The sequence below is a fragment of the Ostrea edulis genome, chromosome 7 (genome assembly GCF_947568905.1).
Source record: "Ostrea edulis chromosome 7, xbOstEdul1.1, whole genome shotgun sequence".
NCBI lineage: Eukaryota > Metazoa > Mollusca > Bivalvia > Ostreida > Ostreidae > Ostrea > Ostrea edulis.
The window spans coordinates 33,506,156-33,528,655 of NC_079170.1; the positions used below are offsets into that span (position 1 = coordinate 33,506,156).

The window sequence follows — 22,500 nt, forward strand, 5'->3', positions numbered from 1 at the left end:
ATTTTCTTTGATTTATGTTACAGTACCCGCAACGTTATTCTTGACATTCCTATCGTGTTCTATCGTGCGTGTATCCTATCGTATCGTGCGTGTATCCTATCGTATCGTGCGTGTATCCTATCCTATCGTGTATCAGGTTTTCCGTTTTCTATCGTGTTTTGCGTTTATCAGGTCTATCGTGTATCGTATTTTGCGTGTATCAGGTTTTCCGTTTATCGTGAAAATCGTTTATCGTGTAGCTTCGGAAACTATCGGGATCGTATATTAAATCTAATGAAAAAGTAAGATACTTTCCGAAAGCTTTATTCGTTTTGTTAAAGAAGCTATTTTTAGGAATCGAGGAAAGACAGTATATTTGAAGGAGAACAGAAAGCTGTTGATTTTAAAGCAGAAAAAGAGCTATATGTCTATCCAGAGAGGGTGAAAATTTATCGCAATTTCATTCTGTCTAGAAAGTATGCAGTGGTTTATCGAGCAAACCGAGGACAATAAAACTGAAAGCTCCTTCATCTGGAGTTCATAAACAGTTCCTTGTCTAGAAAGAATTATTTGTAATTAACACTAACAGAGAAATAGAAAGTTCCGATCTGAAAGGAAAAATCAGTAAATTACATTGTTTATTGCATATATTTTAATAATGGTTCTTTTTCTTCCGATTTTGTTCACCTGTATTCAACTTAATATATATCAACTACTGAACTTGTGCGCGTTCTTATCTATCTGATTTTGTGTATCACCCGTGTTTTGACAGTAAACATTCTCAGGGGCATTGTATTTCACACATTTAGAAGATTAAGTTTTAAAAGAGTGCAAAGGTATATTGCATCTCCCACAGTTCTGCTCAATTGGGCACGATTCAGCTGTCATCGTTTTTATTTGTACATGTACATGTACACATATACCAATAGTCGTACGTGTAGATACTGGAAATGTATGCCGGTTTTGATGATTATTTGAATTTTTTTACATGCTAAACACAAACATTTAATTTAAAGCGTTTCTAAATTGCGACTTTAAATCAAGCCGGGTTTCGTATATGTTTTTAATAGTTTATTTATTTATTTATTTTTGTTAACAAAATATCAATTCATATGAATATGTTCCAATTACTTGTGACTATCAATTATCACTCATAGTGTAGAAATATCTAACATATGAGCATATGGTGTAGTGGATTGAATTTAAAGCGGTCATTATGAAAATAATTGTAGTTGTTGAAAGAGCGGTGAACTCGGAGCTTGATGCAAAATAACCCCCTCCTCGCTACACACAAAATATTACTTAGTTTTATTTGATAATAGACAATATTAATAGAATAAGAGAGCTATTGAAGCATGATAACACTACATTATATTCCATTTTGTTAATTCCCTGTTTAATTGCTAAACACTCGGCATCAAGTGTGAATACCACGGGTCCTCGGAGATGACCTTAAAAACACGCCCCGTGTCACGGTAGGTGTGGCACGCTAAAAAACCCTCACTGCTCAATGGCCGTAATTGCCGAGCATAAGCCTAAATTTAAAAGCTCCATATGAGTGAAATATTCTTGAGCGAGACGTTAAGCAAGATAAAAATCAATCACTCCATTTATGATTCATATATTAAACATTCAAGGTGACAATATACGTTTTAGAATCATTGGCTGAGAAAATTCATATAGATATCTAATAATGAATTCAATACCGTATATAGTTTAGCTTCCGGATTTAAGCTGTAATGACGTTAAAGAAAACATAAATAGAATTTTTAAAAAATAAACGTACAACCGTGGATAATTACATTATATGCTTTAGGTATATATTAAGTATTGAAATCCTTCAATATTATTATCAACATAATGAAATTATTTTGTACGTATCAAACGTTCTGTCTAAATTGTTTCTAAATTTACAACATTTCTATCAGGTTTTCCGTTTATCGTGAAGATCGTTTATCGTGTTTTGCGTTTATCAGGTTTACCGTGTATCCTATCGTATCGTGCGTGTATCCTATCCTATTCTATCGTTTATCATGTCAAGAATAACGTTGCGGGTACTGTACATGGTGAAGTAAAATATTTTGTATTCTTTTCTTCGAATTTAAATTTGACATATCCTTCTGAAAAACAGCTTTTAAAATGAATTACTTTTTACATTTTAAGTTCGAATGAGGATTTTGATGATCCAACATCTTCTCAAAGCTCTTAAATTAATGCAAGCTGAAGTGAAAAAGTGAAAAAAGTAATCCTCATTATTTGAACTTGTGATTTAGGGAAAATTCCCCCAAGGAGATAAGATTGGATGGGGAATAAACTTACCTCTAAACACAAGAGTTTTCCAAAATTCCTCGTGAACCTCCATTGTTTTACCGATGGCTTCCACTCCGCTGAACAGAAAACAGTACAAGTCTTAACGAGAAAATCATAGGGATACAGTGACCTTGAACCACTACATTTAACCCACATTCAAACACTACATTTAACCCACTAAATTTAAACCCAAATTCAACCACTAAATTCAACCACTCAATTTAACTCAAATTCAACCACTCAATTAACACAGAATTTAGCAGAGAATATAACCCACACAACATGTACAATGTAATATACAAATGCAAACAAAAATTGAAATAATTTACATCAAGAATATCAGATTAAAGAGAAATCAATACACATCATCAGTAAATTAGTTAGTGCCCTGAGTGTCACAGATACTAAGATAAAATGATTCCATGTTGAATCAGTCGTAGCTATAAATAAAGTTAGATGTTGAGAGTTAGTGACACTGTAATGAAACCGTTCGGTCCTCAGTTACTGTGCTCTAACAGTCTTATTTTGAAACTCTTAACTACAGTGACAATGAAGCCTTGATCAAAGACCCATAACTCTAGTTTTAAATACTGACTGCTCCTTAAGAGAGAAGTCAATATTTATGTATTAAATGACCTTCCCGGTTCCTGCTTAGTCTTGATAGGTTTAATTGTACCTTTTACTGGGCACAGGACTGTGGATGCTTGGTAACGGGTCTCCTAGCAATGAAGATATACACATACTCATACACTGAGAGGCTCCGTCCAAACTGTATCCACCCTGTCAACATAAAATATCAACGTAAAATAAAATCAATGTAAAACAATATCATCATAAAACTACATAAAACATCAACGTAAAATTAAATCAATGTAAAACGATATCTTCATAAAACTATATACATAGATTTCAATAATCATCCCCAAATGATATACATAGATTTCAATAATCATCCCCAAATGATATGCATAGATTTCAATAATCATCCCCAAATGATATACATAGATTTCAATAATCATCCCCAAATGATATGCATAGATTTCAATAATCATCCCCAAATGATATACAAAGATTTCAACAAGAGGTACTGTGAGCAATGCTCACCAAGAATACCCCCCCCCCCCACCCCCACCCCCCGCCCGCTTACCCCAATCTCCCAAAGAGTGTTGTTCATAGGCATAAATTACCTCTTTCCTGAGTGTAATAATATAGTATGCCTTTGTAGAAGAAAATGGAAGATATAGTCTGAACACAAATCCATGGTATAAACCTATAATTTTGACCTTGAGATCAAAGGTCAAGGTCATAAAGAGGTCATGAATGTACATGACACATAGTCTCATGGTGATACACCCATGTCTTATGGTATGACTATAACAAAACCCTATAATCAATTTTGACCTTGAGGTCAAAGTTCAAGGTCATACAGAGGTAATGAAGGTACCTGACACATCGTCTCATGGTGATACACTCATGTGTCAAATATGGTATGCCTATGTCAAAGAACAAAGAAGTCATGGCCCTGACATGAATCCATTTTAAAAACGTTTAATTTTGACCTCGAGGTCAAGGTCATATGAAGGTCATGAAGGTACATGACACATCGTCTCATGGTGATACACTCACGTGTCAAATATGGTATGCTTATGTCAAAGAACAAAGAAGTTATGGCCCGGACACGAATCCATTGTAAAAAACGTTTAATTTTGACCTTAAAAGGTCAAGGGTCAAGGTCATATAGAGGTCATGAAAGTACCCGACACATCGTCTCATGGTGATTCACCTGTGTGCCAAATATGGTATGCCTATGTCAAAGAACAAAGAAGTTATGGCCTGGACACGAATCTGGAGACAGACAGACGGACAGACAGAGACAGAGTGATTCCTATATACCCCCCAGAACTTTGTTCGTGGGGTATAATAATCATATCCTCAAATGATATACATAGATTTCAATAATCATATCCCGGAATGATATCTACAGTAAAACACCCTTGTAACAAACATGCTTAACACAAATTCTGACTGACTGCAAAGTGATATTCATTCCCCTATGAAAAGAAAGTAGCAAAAATTTTATTGGATATGATGAAGTTTGGTTATAATGAACTGTTTTTCACTGGCCCTGGAGATTTGCTATAATTGTGTTCTACTATAGTGAACTTTGGTTATAATGAACTGGGTTTTTTCCCCGCTGGCCCTGGAGGTTCACTACAACCATGTTTAACTGTATAATGAAGTTTGGTTATAATGAACTGTTTTTCACTGGGCCTGGAGGTTCTCTATAACTGAGTTTCACTGTACATAATTACTCCTATCCCCAAACAATATTGATACATTTCAACATGATAATGATATGTTGTACTGTATGCAATACTAACCTCCAAAATGAGAGCAACCTTTCCATCAGCCAATCCCATCAACATCCGAGTCATGTGACCAAACACCGCAGAAGTCAATCGATAACCCCCCTACAAACAGGTCAGATAATTATTTTACTTAGACAATACGTGTAGTAAAATTCACTTGTGGAGGTCATTTTCTATGTATTGGATTAAAATTCATTTGGTTGATAAAAGTTAGTACTTGTGAAGAGCATTGTTGTTATTGATGAATTTAAGTGAATATAATATGGTGTTTTGTTTTGGAGTTGCAAAATCATACTTTATTTCTTTCTTGGTTAAATAATTACAGAAAATTTATCATGAATAGCTTAAATGTTCTTTTTTTTAATGATCTAAGTTGTTTATTTGGAATATGTTAGCTATTAAAATTCACCACTGCTATTTTTGTTATTGTAATCAGTAAAGAAAATTAGCTCATAGTGCATTTTGTACATCATAAAACCTCAGTGGGTTTTTCAAAAATCCAAGTTGCTTCTTTTTTAAACATCCTCATCATGTTTTTGATGCAGATGATGGACAGTGCATTTTTGTAAATTTTGCATACATCCCCCCCCCCCCCCCACCTGCATGAATGTCATAACCCATGTTCTAGTCACAGATTGTGATAATTACAAGTACTTTGAAAACTAGAATTTTAACAGATAAACTTTCCTTCATGCAATGGCTCTCAAAATTACAATGAAAAGGCAGACATGAAATCTTGTTTTCTGCATTAACTTTTTTCAGTACATGGGTACACATAATTATCTGATAGTGTTCAGGCACGTAGCATATCATTTTATGAAAGGTATGTGTGTGTGTGTGTGTGTGTGTGTGTGTGTGTGTTGGAGGGGTGGAGATACACATTGAGGAAATGTTAATTTTGTCTGGGGGGAAAACATTGACAAGCAAAAAAAAAAAAAAAAGATTTGCCTAAATGTGAAATGTGTTGGGGTTGGTGGTTGTTTGGTTCACCTAATGTACATGTGCTAATGAAAAAAAACATTCCTTAAATTCCTGGTGATGAAATATTTACATAAAGCATTAAATGAAACACATTAAAGAAACATTTCTTTCATTCGAATTCCTGATGATCAATGTTTACATGTCAACAGAAGTCTTGATGGTGCAGTGTTCAGTGTGAAATATTAGAATTCCTGGTGATCAATGTTTACATGTCAACAGAAGTCTTGATGGTGCAGTGTTCAGTGTGAAATATTAGAATTCCTGGTGATCAATGTTAACATGTCAACAGAAGTCTTGATGGTGCAGTGTTCAGTGTGAAATATTAGAATTCCTGGTGATCAATGTTAACATGTCAACAGAAGTCTTGATGGTGCAGTGTTCAGTGTGAAATATTCAGTGTTCAAAGTGTTTAGCAAGACTTACCAGAGGATCCGACTTCTCAGCATCAAATCCCGCAGCCACTATCACCAAGTCTGGAGCAAACTGAAGAATATCGTAATGTCAGTCACATTCGGATGAGAATTTATTTTCTTTGATTACGTGCCATCAGCAATATTCTTTTTAATAGCAGTATTGATCATTTCCCTTACAAGTATGACACTTATTTGCAGAGATTCAAACTGAATATTCCTGTAATCTTGTTTAATTCTCCCATCCGGATCTTGTTAAATGTTATTTGATATCAAGATGTTTTTTGGGTCACAAAAATTCATTTTTTATTTTGGGTAACAAAATCAGGTTTTTGGATCAGCTACATTAACCATGAGGTCCATTGCCACATTGTTCACCTGAACAAATTAATATGCCCCATCTAAAACTTTTACATCCCGGTAATTGAGCTACACACAAACTGACACACAAACTGAAGTAAACAAGTGAACTCACACCTCTCAATCTGTGGTACAGTAACACCCGTGTAATCTGACACCTGCATAATCCAAATCACAGTGAATTCTGACTCTTTAATTCTTATTTCTTTTATTTTGTATGTTCTTCGCACTGTGCAATCTGACATCCTGTCTAATCTGACATCCTGTTTATTTCGATACAAGATGACAGGTCAGATCAGACAGGCTTCACTGTATTATTCGTAGTACTCCTACTTCAGCTGTACACAAAGAAAAGAACCTTGTGGCGCTTGGAAGATGCGAAGATTTTAAGAGTTTCTGACAAAACATTATTAGTTATCCAGGTCAAATTAAGAGCGTACGGGTATTTAACACTAGTTCCATACACTCTGCGGCCTCAGGACCTATGGAATACAACTTGCGTTAAATCCCTGCATACTCTCGATTGGACCCCCTTATTAACGAATTTATTTCCTATGTAACTAAATGATATTACAAGTCATTATCTAGTGATAAAAAATAACATGACATCACATTACATTGAATTGTGATGAATAAACAGCATTATTTTTTTACTTTTATAAAAATCCAAAGAGACAATGCATTGTGATGCCATGTTATTTACATCTGACTTTGGCAGGCTGTATGGAAATTTACAGCCAGTTTGTTAACCAATCGAAACTCATATTACAAGCTATATAGGAAAGAATGAATAAATCACTAAGTCTTGTCAACAAAACAATTCAAGAAATGATTCAAAACCCTTTTATGATGGAGATTTATAAAACTCCGTAGGAGCTGAAACGATCATCGATATACATTGTATCCACTCACCTCATAGGCCACAGGAAGCACCAGATGATGGAAGGCTGCGATGTAATCCGCATCTCCCTTAGAACCCTGTGAAAATTAAAAACCAGGGAAATTACACTACTCCCTTAGAACCCCGAGAAATTACAAACCAAGAAAGATAAAAGGCTCCCTTAGAACCCTGAGAAATTACAAACCAAGAAAGATAAAAGGCTCCCTTAGAACCCTGAGAAATTACAAACCAAGAAAGATAAAAGGCTCCCTTAGAACCCTGAGAAATTACAAACCGGAAAATTACATGTCTTCCTTAGAACCCTGGGAAAAATACATGATTCCCTTAGAACCCTGAGAAAATCACATGACTTCTTTAGAACCCTGGGAAAATTACACAACTCGCTTAGAACCCAAAGAAAATTTACTAACCAGGAAAATTTACACAACTCTGAATCTATTTATATTTACCAATGTAATACTTTGCTAGTTCAATGTTTATATATCCTCTTAAATTAATTCACGCTTACATTACAAAGAGACTAGCATAACTTTCCATGTATGTTTCACATTTTACAAGATATAAATACATGAATAGATGTCTCTCTCGTTGTTTTATGGTGGACTGCATGAATTCACACTACAGACTTGACTCTATTGAGTTTGTTTCTGGATATTGCCTTAGTCCAGACATTAGGTACTTACGTCATTCCAGGCGACATTTACAGTACGTCCGCGAGCATTCGGACCACCAGGCTGTTTGAAGTAACCTTTCCCTCCGTATGGATAGAAAGATCCATTGTCAAATCGATGTAAAGACACAAACAGCACACTGTAAAACAAAAAATAATTAAGATATAAATTCATGACTGATTTATATTGTGAGTTTACCAGATCCTACAAAGCAAAATTCTGTTTATGATAAGGCAATTCTTTTTCGTCTCTTCTAAAATGCCCTATTTTACCACACACAAAAATAATTTATAAGATAAAAGAAAAGAAAAAAAACCCTTTAATTTGATCACATGCAGTATAAATGGCAGATTGACTTACTTTGGGTCATCTTCAAAGAGGCTCTGGATTGCATTGCCGTGATGTACGTCCCAGTCCACGATCAAAATCCTGGAAAAAGAGTCACATGGTGCCAACTGTAACGATTTCCACGTAAAAAGCTGACCACTGACCAGTCCACAAATAGTACACAATATGTGTAGTAAGCTGTACAATGTGTGTAGTAATTTGTACAGTTTGTACAATGTGTGTAGTAAGCTGCACAATGAGTGTAGTAAGCTGTACAGTTTGTACAATGTGTGTAGTAATCTGTACAGTTTGTGTAGTAAGCTGTACAGTTTGTACAATGTGTGTAGTAATCTGTACAATGTGTGTAGTAAGCTGTACAATGTGTATAGTAAGCTGTACAGTTTGTACAATGTGTGTAGTAATCTGTACAGTTTGTACAATGTGTGTAGTAAGCTGTACAATGTGTATAGTAAGCTGTACAGTTTGTACAATGTGTGTAGTAATCTGTACAGTCTGTACAATGTGTGTAGTAAGCTTTACAGTTTGTACAATGTGTGTAGTAAGCTGTACAATGTGTATAGTAAGTAGTACAGTTTGTACAATATGTGTAGTAAGCTGTACAATGTGTATAGTAAGCTGTACAGTTTGTACAATGTGTGTAGTAAGCTGTACAGTTTGTACAATGTGTAGTAAGCTGTACAGTATGTACAATGTGTGTAGTAATCTGTACAGTTTGTACAATGTGTGCAGTAATCTGTACAGTGTACAATGTGTGTAGTAATATGTACAGTTTGTACAATGTGTGAAGTAAGCTGTACAATGTGTATAGTAAGCTGTACAGTTTGTACAATATGTGTAGTAAGCTGTAGTTTGTACAATGTGTGTAGTAATCTGTACAGTTTGTACAATGTGTGTAGTAATCTGTACAGTTTGTACAATGTGTGTAGTAAGCTGTACAGTGTGTACAATGTGTGTAGTAAGCTGTACAGTATGTACAATGTGTGTAGTAATCTGTACAGTTTGTACAATGTGTGTAGTAATCTGTACAGTGTGTACAATGTGTGTAGTAAGCTGTACAGTATGTACAATGTGTGTAGTAATCTGTACATTTTGTACAATGTGTGTAGTAAGCTGTACAATGTGTGTAGTAAGCTGTACAGTTTGTACAATGTGTGTAGTAAGCTGTACAATGTGTGTAGTAAGCTGTACAGTTTGTACAATGTGTGTAGTAAGCTGTACATTTTGTACAATGTGTGTAGTAAGCTGTACAGTTTGTACAATGTGTGTAGTAAGCTGTACAGTTTGTACAATGTGTGAAGTAAGCTGTACAGTTTGTACAATATGTGTAGTAAGCTGTACAGTATGTACAATGTGTGTAGTAATCTGTACAGTTTGTACAATGTGTGTAGTAAGCTGTACAGTATGTACAATGTGTGTAGTAAGCTGTACAGTGTGTACAATGTGTGTAGTAAGCTTAACAGTATGTACAATGTGTGTAGTAATCTGTACAGTTTGTACAATGTGTGTAGTAAGCTGTACAGTGTATACAATGTGTGTAGTAAGCTGTATAGTATGTACAATGTGTGTAGTAATCTGTACAGTTTGTACAATGTGTGTAGTAATCTGTACAGTTTGTACAATGTGTGTAGTAATCTGTACAGTTTGTACAATGTGTGTAGTAAGCTGTACAATGTGTGTAGTAAGCTGTACAGTTTGTACAATGTGTAGTAATCTGTACAGTTTGTACAATGTGTGTAGTAAGCTGTACAGTTTGTACAATGTGTGTCGTAATATGTAGTTTGTACAATGTGTGTAGTAAGCTGTACAGTGTATACAATGTGTGTAGTAAGCTGTACAGTATGTACAATGTGTGTAGTAAACTGTACAGTTTGTACAATGAGATGAACAGTTTGTCTACACTGTTAGCCTGGCTATAACATTTTTTAAGTTTTTACCTCTGAACGTTGTATTTGGTTTGGGCATATTTGGCAGCTATACCCACATTGTTGAACAGACAGAAACCCATCAAGGTGTTCCTCTCCGCGTGGTGACCTGGGGGCCTGTAAAAATCATGTCAGAAGTGACCAGAAATAGGGCTGCAACAATTCTCCAAAACATTAATGCTGTTCAAAATAAATGCTTCATTCAATATTCCATTCATTGCCTCGATCTTCAATTCAATACGTTTTTTAAAATTGCATTCCTTAAAATACATCAAGTTGAAAAGAACTTAATATTTTTACATGCATGAGATGAGGAACAAAATGGCCTTCGAAAACATTGATTCATATTGAGACATCACCAGCTGTAGGTGAAGTACCACAAATTCAGATCTATGCTTAATGCTCATGGCAGTAACAGCGAGAGTTCTTTAACATACTATGTGCCAACGTCTTCAGTAAAAGAAGGCCTCGGTTTTTTAACGTCTCGTCCTCAAGACCCTCACTTCTACATGTAGATGGCATTGCCTAGCATTTGGCAAAGGAACAATCACTACCAAATGAGTATTGTATTGAGTGTTATAATGAGTATTGTATTGAGTGTTATAATGAGTATTGTATTGTTATATTGAGTATTGTGTTGAGTAGTGTGTTAAGTTGTGTCATACACAGGTTTTTTTTATACCTCACTATTGCAGCACCACTCTGAACCTGTAAAGATACACAAATTAACACAATTAAAACAGATATACAGCAGTGATTTTTCAACATTTTTCAAAAGGGTCCTGTGGCTTTTGAATTGGGAAAAATTGTCAACATTTTGATCAAATTGGGAAAAGTTAGACATTATTGTATACAGTCATGCCAAATATGTCATAACAAACAAGAAATCAAACACAAATTGATGTCATTCTTCTTTTATTTTACATATTTATCTTTCTTTTCTTTGAGCTCTTAAATTTTTTGACTATTTTTTCAAAATCATCTAAAATTGATGCATTTTTGTCATGTCAAACATAAACTATTCACATTGAACTTATAATTAAACAAATACATTTTTCACCAGTTTTTATTACATGTATTGGGGGGGAAAGCTAATTAAATTGGGGAAAAAGCAAGTTAAATTGGAAAAAAATTGGTTATTTTTGGGAGGGGAAAGGGCAGATACTCGGACCGAAAATGGGTCTTAAAAAATCACTGTACAGATTAACATAATTAAAATTGATATACAAATTAGCACAATTAATAAGACCCTATAGCAAACATTTCATTTAGGGATGAAATTTTTTTTTTTTGTCCTTCTTTCATTTTCTTTTTACTTTGAAATCATACATGGCACCTATGCCATAGATCTTTCTCTCCCATTCAAATTATACTTCTGTATGTCAATCAGACCCATGATTGCAAAATAAATACTATTCTATCACTTCCACAATGATTTGAGAAATCAGATGAGTGGTCACACAGTCATACTGTACAACAAGTAGTACAATTGTTTTACGTCCTGTCAAGAATGTTTCACTCATATTGAGACGTCACCAGCTGTAGGTGAAGTACCAGAAATTTATACCTATATTAGCGCTCAAGGCCGTAGCAGTGAGGGTTCTTTACCGTTCCAATGCATGCCACAACACAGTACCTCCATTTTTAAGGTCATATCCGAAATACCCATAATTCTCACTTCTAAATGTCAAGCATTTGGTAAAGGAGCAATCACTAAATATGTTATCTTAGGTTTGAGGTGGCCATGACACGAGCGAGGCTTGATCTCATGACCTCTCAGTTACGAAGTGAATGCTCTACCGCTGAGCTACCGTGATCTGTTACAAAAAGTAGTAAACATGATAAAGAAGTGAGTGCACAAAGAACCAATCAAAATACATAAGGTCTTCATGGTCTTATCTGATTGGTCATTGAGATAACGTTGATGTTTTGATCCTTTTAAAGGAAAAAAACATGCAGTTGTAACAGTAAGGTGCAATGAAATGATACCAAAAACAGTGTAATTGTTCATTTCTTATTATTTATAGCATCTTAGAGGTATTGTGATAAGTATCATATCATCAGGTCTGTATCGTGATATCGATCATATCATGAAGCACATGACAGATGAGTATCTAAGGTCTTACCTCATTGGCCAGTATTGAGTCTATCACAGATGAGTATCTAAGGTCTTACCTCATTAGTCAGTATTGAGTCTACCACAGATGAGTATCTAAGGTCTTACCTCATTGGTCAGTATTGAGTCTATCACAGATGAGTATCTAAGGTCTTACCTCATTGGTCAGTATTGAGTCTATTACAGATGAGTATCTAAGGTCTTACCTCATTGGTCAGTATTGAGTCTATCACAGATAAGGAACAGCCCACTGCCCAGGCTGCAGAGGTAAAACTTTCCTGAAAAATAATGGAGACAGTTTAACCATGGCCCATCAAACAGATGTCTCCCATGTACAGTAAAACAATGGAGACAGTTTAACAGATGTCTCCTGTGTACAGTAAAACAATGGAGACAGTTTAACAGATCTCTCCTGTGCACGGTAAAACAATGGAGATAGTTTGACAGATCTCTCCTGTGTACAGTAAAACAATGGAGACAGTTTAACAGATCTCTCCTGTGTACAGTAAAACAATGGAGACAGTTTAACAGATCTCTCCTGTGTACAGTAAAACAATGGAGACAGTTTAACATTGTACAGTAAAACAATGGAGACAGTTTAACAGATCTCTCCTGTGCACTGTAAAACAATGGAGATAGTTTGACAGATCTCTCCTGTGTACAGTAAAACAATGGAGATAGTTTAACAGATCTCTCCTGTGTACAATAAAACAATGGAGATAGTTTAACAGATCTCTCCTGTGTACAATAAAACAATGGAGACAGTTTTAACAGATCTCTCCTGTGTACAGTAAAACAATGGAGATAGTTTAACAGATCTCTCCTGTGTACAGTAAAACAATGGAGATAGTTTAACAGATCTCTCCTGTGTACAGTAAAACAATGGAGATAGTTTAACAGATCTCTCCTGTGTACAGTAAAACAATGGAGATAGTTTAACAGATCTCTCCTGTGTACAGTAAAACAATGGAGACAGTTTAACAGATCTCTCCTGTGTACAGTAAAACAACGGAGATAGTTTAACAGATGTCTCCTGTGTACAGTAAAACAATGGAGACAGTTTAACAGATCTCTCCTGTGTACAGTAAAACAATGGAGATAGTTTAACAGATCTCTCCTGTGTACAGTAAAACAATGGAGACAGTTTAACAGATCTCTCCTGTGTACAGTAAAACAACGGAGATAGTTTAACAGATGTCTCCTGTGTACAGTAAAACAATGGAGACAGTTTAACAGATCTCTCCTGTGTACAGTAAAACAATGGAGACAGTTTAACAGATCTCTCCTGTGTACAGTAAAACAATGGAGACAGTTTAACAGATCTCTCCTGTGTACAGTAAAACAATGGAAATAGTTTAACAGATGTCTCCTGTGTACAGTAAAACAATAGAGATAGTTTAACAGATCTCTCCTGTGTACAGTAAAACAATGGAGATAGTTTAACAGATCTCTCCTGTGTACAGCAAATCAATGGAGACAGTTTAACAGATCTCTCCTGTGTACGGTAAAACAATGGAGACAGTTTAACAGATCTCTCCTGTGTACCGTAAAACAAAAGAGATATATTGTAGTTTAACAGATCTCTCCTGTGTACATTTTCATTCAATAAATTTGTTATTACTATGAAAAACTGTTGCTGATTCCTTTCGACAAAATTGTTAAATCTCCCTTCCATCTTAGATGACTCACACCAGTGACTTAGACGACTCACACCAGTGACTTAGTCGACTCACACCAGTGACTTAGACGACTCACACCAGTGACTTAGACGACTCACACCAGTGACTTAGACGACTCACACCAGTGACTTAGACGACTCACACCAGTGACTTAAGACTCACACCAGTGACTTAGACGACTCACACCGGTGACTTAGACGACTCACACCGGTGACTTAGACTCACACCAGTGACTTAGAAGACTCACACCAGTGACCAGGGGTTTCCATTTCTTTTTGCTCTAACTTGCCTCAGAGATCTCTCTAATGTACCAACAGGTCATCAGATGATGTTGATATCTCTTTCAACCTCGTTTGTTTTTGTAATATTGAAAGTGATAAAATAAGATTTTTCTTTTGTCAATGGTGAAATCTGAACCTATCTGATACACAACAGAAACTCCAAGCAGATTACAAATGTATCCCATAATGCATCACAGCTGTTAGAGGCAGATATCTTTATGTGAGGTAGATAAAAAAAACACCTAATGGAACAAAACGATAACGGAGAAATATCAGGGTGATATGTCATAAAGAGTGTGGGGCCATATCTTTATGTTTACAACTCCAATGTGTTTGCCTTTGATATTTTTACCAACTGTAATGATAGCCATTTGATATGTGTTCACATAGGAACCAATCTAATTACATATGTAAAATTAATGTAATGGAATACAGCTGGGACCGATCATCGACTCAGACATAAGCAAGGTATTACAGGAGTTATATAGGGAATACGGCTAGGACCGATCATCGACTCAGACATAAGTGAGGTATTACAGGAGTTATATAGGGAATACGGCTAGGACCGATCATCGACTCAGACATAAGTGAGGTATTAAAGGAGTTATATAGGGACTACGACCAATAATCAACTCAGACATATGTGAGGTATTACAGAAGTTATATAGGGAATACGGCTAGGACCGATCATCGACTCAGACATAAGCGAGGAGTTATATAGGGAATATAGCTAGGACCGATAATCGACTCAGACATAAGCGAGGTATTACAGGAGTTATATAGGGACTAGGACCGATAATCGACTCAGACATAAGCGAGGAGTTATATAGGGAATACGGCTAGGACCGATCATCGACTCGGACATAAGCGAGGAGTTATATAGGGAATATGGCTAGGACCGATAATCGACTCAGACATAAACGAGGAGTTATATAGGGAATACGGCTAGGACCGATAATCGACTCAGACATAAGCGAGGTATTACAGGAGTTATATAGGGACTAGGACCGATAATCGACTCAGATATAAGCGAGGATTTATATAGGGAATACAGCTAGGACCGATCATCGACTCAGACATAAGCGAGGTATTACAGGAGTTATATAAGGAATACGGCTGGGACCGGCAATTGACATAGGCATACGTGAGGTATTAGAGATACAGATTTTACAGTATATAAAAAACAAATTTCATATCTGAAAATACATGTATAAGAGGGCATGAACTGTAACAGTTTACACTGGCATACCCTAAATGAAGCGCTAAATAAATATCCTTCATGTAGTATGCTGGCGCAAAGTGCTGCAGTGCATGCCTTCATGTATTTTAAAAACGAAATTTACAGTGGAACCCCGTTATTACGTTCCCCCTTTATTACATTAGTCTGCATATTACGTTGGAATTTCAAAGCACAAAACCATTTCTTAACAAACCTATATAAATTAGACCTCGTTATTACGTTGTCCTAAAATGCCGGGACTCAGTATTGCGTTGTAAAAATTCCGACAAAAACGTAATAAACCCCTAATTATTCAATAGTGATTCTCAAAATAATAAGCCATTCACACCTTGACTGCCTGAGGCAGTCACCACGTAAATTTCCTGGTCTGTTTGGGGATTAGAGACGCTTGACTGATCACACTTCGATAGATCTAGCGACATCAATACAGGTGAATACCCCGTATAGAAGCCAGTGATAAACAATTAAATAACGTTTATTTAGAAATTGTACTCAATGAAATTTACTTCATTTTTCATATTTTGATAATCAAAGAAATAATTTCTCAACCACCTGCGTGTTCAGCATAGTGTGATTACCTTCGCTATTAAAACTCTATTCACGGAAAGCTTTGGTACCAAACAAGAAAGACAAGATTTATCGTAGCAATGTTACAACCGCTTGGGTAACTGTTTGGACATAGGTGACTAAAGGTGTTCAATTAAAAAAATTGTTCGTTGTTTGGACATGCAGCTTGGGTGTTCGTAAATCTCGTCCATACATACACCAATCTATCGGCCGATTCGTGCACGGCATTTACCTCAGTGAATATTTTAAAATCCCTTGATGCGCACGTGATTTTAGTGCCATCATTTAGCGTTATAAATAAAATCTTCGTGCATCATTATATATTTTTTATGTGGATTGCGCTTAAATTGTTCTCCGTGTTTATCGTTGGTGAGAAGTGTGTACGTGTTGGGTATCGTGTGCGTTTTGTGTCTATAGTTTTGTTGTTTTTTGGGTGGGATTTTTTTATTGTGTTGTGTATTGTGTAATTAGAGAACTTAATAAAAACGATGTTTTGTTATTTTTTTTTAATACGAATGTTGAATACGAATCGGAACGAGTTATTGAGAGAAATTTACATGAACGCATTGTTTTAAAGTTGAACAAAATGGCGGTCCAAATGAATGCAGAAAAAGCAACATTTATCAAAACATCCTTATGTATCCTACACCGAAATAAAGAAAAGGGATAAGAACATGAAGAATTACGGACATTAAAGATAAGATGTAAATAAAACAAAGTATCATAGTCTTTTAAACAAAGAAACAGTAAAGATATATTCACACACCCCTTCACGGAGTACCAACGGACGATATACAATTTCCAAATGATATTTTTAACGGATTTAACTGGGAATGTTTATTACGTTGCCACCGGTATTACGTTATTTTATCGTGACAAAATGGAAAACGTAATAACGGGGTTCCACTGTATTTCTTCAATGAATACTTTGAACCAGAGATTGCATGCACCATACAAAGACAGGATGACATAAAGCTATCCCTGCATACACACCTGACACAGGTAGATTGACTTAAAGCTGACACACACCTGACACAGGTAGATTGATATGAAGCTGACACACACCAGACACAGGTAGATTGATATAAAGCTGTCACACACCTGACACAGGTAGATTGACTTAAAGGTGACACACACCTGACACAGGTAGACTGACTTAAAGCTGACACACACCTGACACAGGTAGATTGACTTAAAGCTGACACACACCTGACACAGGTAGATTGACTTAAAGCTGACACACACCTGACACAGGTAGACTGACCTAAAGCTGATACACACCTGACACAGGTAGACTGACTTAAAGCTGACACACACCTGACACAGGTAGACTGACTTAAAGCTGACACACACCTGACACAGGTAGACTGACTTAAAGCTGATACACACCTGACACAGGTAGACTGACTTAAAGCTGACACACACCTGACACAGATAGACTGACAAACCTCACACACACATGATACAGGTAGATGAATTAAAGCTGACACACACCTGACACAGGTAGATTGACTTAAAGCTGACACACACCTGACACAGATAGACTGACTTAAAGCTGATACACACCTGACACAGGTAGATTGACTTAAAGCTGTCCTGGTAGACTTTTAATGCTTCTTCTCCCATTGTTTGGGTCTTCTTAAATCTTTGAATGTGATCCTCACTATCAATTCCAAAATAAAAGAAGTTGTTTTCAAATTTTCCACCATGATGCCATTAAATGTAAGAAAACATACAAAATATAGATGAATAAACATCTAATATAAATCTGTTAGGATTCAGGCCAGATATTAAAGTATAAGAATTTAGTAAGGACTGCTTAACATTGCAGTGTTTACTCCAGAAATGAGGAAGCAATTCCCCCCTTGATATCAAATTTGTATAATTGCATGGGAAGGGTGCAAAATAGCAATTCCAATATCCAATATGCTGTTAGCATTCATAATTCTTGTAAGCTACATCATTACAATTAATCAAACATTCTGGTAACCTGTAAATTGAAAGAATATAAAAAAAAACATTCTGGTTCATTTAAAGAATTATTTTTTTTTTCAGTTTTCTTTAACTATACTACTAATAATTAAATCGTTATATTATTTTTCAAAAGTTTCTTAACTTCTGAAAGCTTAAAAATTAAATTTTATTATCTATGACTGTCCAAAGTGTCCTGACCGAATTGGAAGGGGATTGATATTTTAGATCACCCAATATGGCTGATTTTGCAGCCAATAAATAATAGGCTAATTCCCATAGTTTAACTTTATTGAATGATGGCCATTTCGATATTCACACAGCTACCTGTTAATTGAAGTAGTGATTAACATTATTGGTAATCAGTTGGTCATATCATCTATGAATATGATCATCATTAGGTACAAAGCACATGCTAACTTTTAGTTTAATGGAGTCTTAGTTTTCTTACTTGCTTTTTTTTGACACATTTGTGTGATTTTCCAAAATCCCAAATTTAAACTTTTAGGGGAAATGCATGGATTTTGCTATGCATACATTACGTCAGCGGTAAATATAAACAAGAGTAGACACAAACGGTACATAATGCATAGTGTATAAATGGCTGTTTGTCTAAAGTCATAATTTGTAGAACTTTGCTTCAGGTAGTATCAGCCATCATCAGGCTGTGACATACTTTCTCTGAATAATATGATTAAAGGGTCTTAGCCTAAAACTGTGACCGGAGGTAGATAAGACAAATCAAGAGTTATGTGTGTAAAATATTTCCCCAAATGTGACCAAGTTCAACAACCTAAAAACATTCAAAACATCAAAGAAAATTAAAAATTGTTGAGAATCAAAATCTTTGCACTATGCCAATCTAATTGAAATTAGATGTTGGATCCACTTGCATACTCGCTACACAAACATCTAAAAACATCCCATAGAGGGTCACGTCAGAGGTCAAATTCGGTATCACTCTAGACTTATCGGCTTCAACAAACATTCAATGATTTTGCCAGCGGTGATTTCATTGGTCAATCGAATTTGACCTCTGACGTGAACCTCTATGGGATGTTGTTAGATGTTTGTGTAGCGAGTATGCGAGCGGATCCAACATCTAATTTTAATTAGATTGTGCACTATGCACATCTACAAGTTATTTACAAAGATCCTAGCTTCTACACTGCGAGAGGAGTTAAAAGGACAAACCATGCCCTTTATCTAATATAACATTTCCTCAAAAGGGACTAAGTTCAGCAACCTGTAATTTTCTCAAAATTTGAAGAAAGTCAAAATCCTTGCTACATGCACATCTTCTATACCCATACAAATACTATATAAAATAAGAAGGTCCTCACTTGAAAACTTTGGAAGGAAAAACAAACAAAACATGTACTCTCTATGTAATAATTCCTCAAAACAGACTAAGTTCAATAACTTGTAATTTTCTCCAAAATTAAAGAAATTCAATATCCTTGCCACACCCACACTTTCAATATCCATAAAAACACTCCATAAAATAAGAAGGTTCTCACATGAAAACTGTGGGAGGAGTTTACCAGACAAATCATGCACTCTCTATATAATATTTCCTCAAAACGGACTATGTTCAACAACCTGCAATTTTCTCAAAAATTGAAGAAAATCAAAATCCTTGCCACGTGCACATCTTCAATACCATACAAACACTCTGTGAAATAAGATGGTCCTCACTTGAAAATTGTGGGAGGAGTTTGCCGGACAAATTATGTACCCTCCATATAACAATAATTTGAAATAAAGTAGTAACTCCTGCAAGGGAGCTCGAAATGGATCGAAATTTCAACATGAAGTAAAGTGATCTATGCCACTAAGAAGTTACATATCAAGTTTCAGCTTAATGTGTGTTAGAGAAATGAAATTAAAACAAGATGTACTGTGAGCAATGCTCACTAAGAATACCCCCCGCTTACCCAAATCTCCCAAAGGGTGTTGTTAACAGGTATAAATTACCTCTTTCCCGAGTGTAAAAATATGGTATGCATTTGTAGAAGAAAATGGAAGATATAGTCCAAACACAAATCCATGGCATAAACCTATAATTTTGACCTTGAGATCAAAGGTCAAGGTCATAAAGAGGTCATGAATGTACATGACACATAGTCTCATGGTGATACACCCATGTCTTATGGTATGACTATGTCAAAACCCTATAATCAATTTTGACCTTGAGGTCAAAGTTCAAGGTCATATACAGGTCATGAAGGTACTCGACACATCGTCTCATGGTGATACACTCATGTGTCAAATATGGTATGCCTATGTCAAAGAACAAAGAAGTTATGGCCCGGACACGAATCCATTGTAAAAAACCTTTAATTTTGACCTTGAGGTCAAGGGTCAAGGTCATATGGAGGTCATGAAGGTACGTGACACATCGTCTCATGGTGATACACTCATGTGTCAAATATGGTATGCCTATGTCAAAGAACAAAGAAGTTATGGCCCGGACACGAATCCATTGTAAAAAAACCTTTAATTTTGACCTTGAGGTCAAGGGTCAAGGTCATATAGAGGTCATGAAGGTACATGACACATCGTCTCATGGTGATCTACCTGTGTGCCAAATATGGTATGCCTAAGTCAAAGAACAAAGAAGTTATGGCCCGGACACGAATCTGCACAGACAGACAGACGGACGGACAGACAGACAGAGTGATTCCTATATACCCCCCAGAACTTCGTTCAGGGGGTATAAAAAGAAAATCCCAAATGGACGGACGGACGTACAGACATTGCTGTACCATAAAATGTCCCGTCTAAAGATGGGCGTATAAAAACAACAAGGACTTATAATACATTCATATTTGCTCTAATCTAAAAATTGCAGTCGGTCAGTCCCATAAAACACTTTATGTAAAAATAATGGTCTTATCAATATCCACCACAGTTATAAAAAACGTATCAATTCTTTTCTGCTCCATGATGACTTTCCTCTCTGAAAATCACAGTCTCTGTTATAATGTGTATCTATTGAAGGTGCTATTAACAACTGCTGTTTTAAAAAAAGTGTTTAAAAGATTTATTTATTGCATGGTAAATTTCAAATCAATACGGACTACAAATCTGGATGCTAAACGGAAAAAGATACGATATGATGTTAAGTGCGGGATTCAGCCCACAAGACAGGGCTCGAAATTAACATATGTCCATCAGTCTGTGACTGGTTAAAAGTATTGCGGACTGACTGACATTTGTTTCAGTCAGTCCGACGGGACTGGTTAATTTTCTAAAGCATCATTTTGGAAAATATACTTATGAAATTTTATACACACATTTGGTATGCTTCGATCTGTAGATATCGGATGAATCTGATTCGTAAATATAAATCCCACATTTATGTGTTACAATATTGTCTGAGGCATATTGAGTTTAATTTCATTTTAATAACATTAACGAAATATGTTTAATTATTTCTGGAAAAGTCTGTTGGACTGGTAAAATTTTCTGTGGACTAGTTGAAATTATACCCCATCAGTCCGACTGGACTGGTGACATAAAAAGTTAGCTTCAAGCCCTGCAAGAAAGCAATTTTTAGGAGGCTTTTACAATAGATAGACGAGATTCCACGAATCCCACATTCTGGATTAAACACTGAAAATGTCGGACCTCCTTCTTTACCCTCCTTACAGAAATGCTATATTTACCCTCCTTAAAGAAATGTTATGTTTACCCTCCTTACAGAAATGTTATATTTACCCTCCTTACAGAAATGTTATATTTACCCTCCTTACAGAAATGCTATATTTACCCTCTTTACAGAAGTGCTATATTTACCCTCCTTACAGAAATGTTATATTTACCCATGAGCAAGACACAGCTCTTCATCTGTGGCTTTTCTGCCCTGTAATACAAGCCAAAGTTCACAAACTATCAACATATCAGAACAGTTTCCAAACATGTGTATTCATTTTCAAGATTCGAGTCTCATTGAAACAAGTAAGTTTCAGATTACAAACATCTATCTGATCATATCATTATGTGTTGGATGAAGTGTAGGTTTTCTAAATTTCACTTACCTGTAACAGGTAACACCTGTACCATATCTAGCCATACACTCACCTGAACCAGGTAACACTTGTTCCAGATCATGATCTATACACTCACCTGTACCAGGTAACACCTATACCAGATCATGATCTACACTTACCTGTACCACGCAACACCTGTACCAGATCTACACATATACTCACCTGTACCAGATAACACCTGTCCCAGATCTACACATACACTCACCTGTACCAGGTAACACCTGTCCAAGATCTACACATACACTCACCTGTACCAGGTAACACCTGTCCCAGATCTACACATACACTCACCTGTACCATGCAATACCTGTCCCAGATCTACACATACACTCACCTGTAC

General features: G+C 35.9%; 1 protein-coding gene across 1 annotated transcript in view; it reads right to left on the reverse strand.

Moving 5' to 3' along the window:
- The window catches only part of LOC130048046 (histone deacetylase 6-like), a 72,874-nt gene that overhangs the window by 6,931 nt on the left and 43,443 nt on the right, over positions 1-22,500 (reverse strand). The window contains exons 17-29 of the mRNA XM_056144058.1: positions 22,495-22,500; positions 21,933-21,973; positions 17,701-17,797; positions 12,574-12,645; positions 10,934-10,959; positions 10,264-10,368; positions 8,342-8,410; positions 7,994-8,120; positions 7,322-7,387; positions 6,063-6,122; positions 4,671-4,760; positions 2,966-3,069; positions 2,299-2,366 (exon numbers count right to left, since the gene is read on the reverse strand). The exon at positions 22,495-22,500 is cut by the window's right edge and continues 82 nt beyond it. Coding sequence (XP_056000033.1) covers positions 2,299-2,366; positions 2,966-3,069; positions 4,671-4,760; positions 6,063-6,122; positions 7,322-7,387; positions 7,994-8,120; positions 8,342-8,410; positions 10,264-10,368; positions 10,934-10,959; positions 12,574-12,645; positions 17,701-17,797; positions 21,933-21,973; positions 22,495-22,500 — 931 coding nt within the window. The remainder of the gene's footprint in view (positions 1-2,298; positions 2,367-2,965; positions 3,070-4,670; positions 4,761-6,062; positions 6,123-7,321; positions 7,388-7,993; positions 8,121-8,341; positions 8,411-10,263; positions 10,369-10,933; positions 10,960-12,573; positions 12,646-17,700; positions 17,798-21,932; positions 21,974-22,494) is intronic.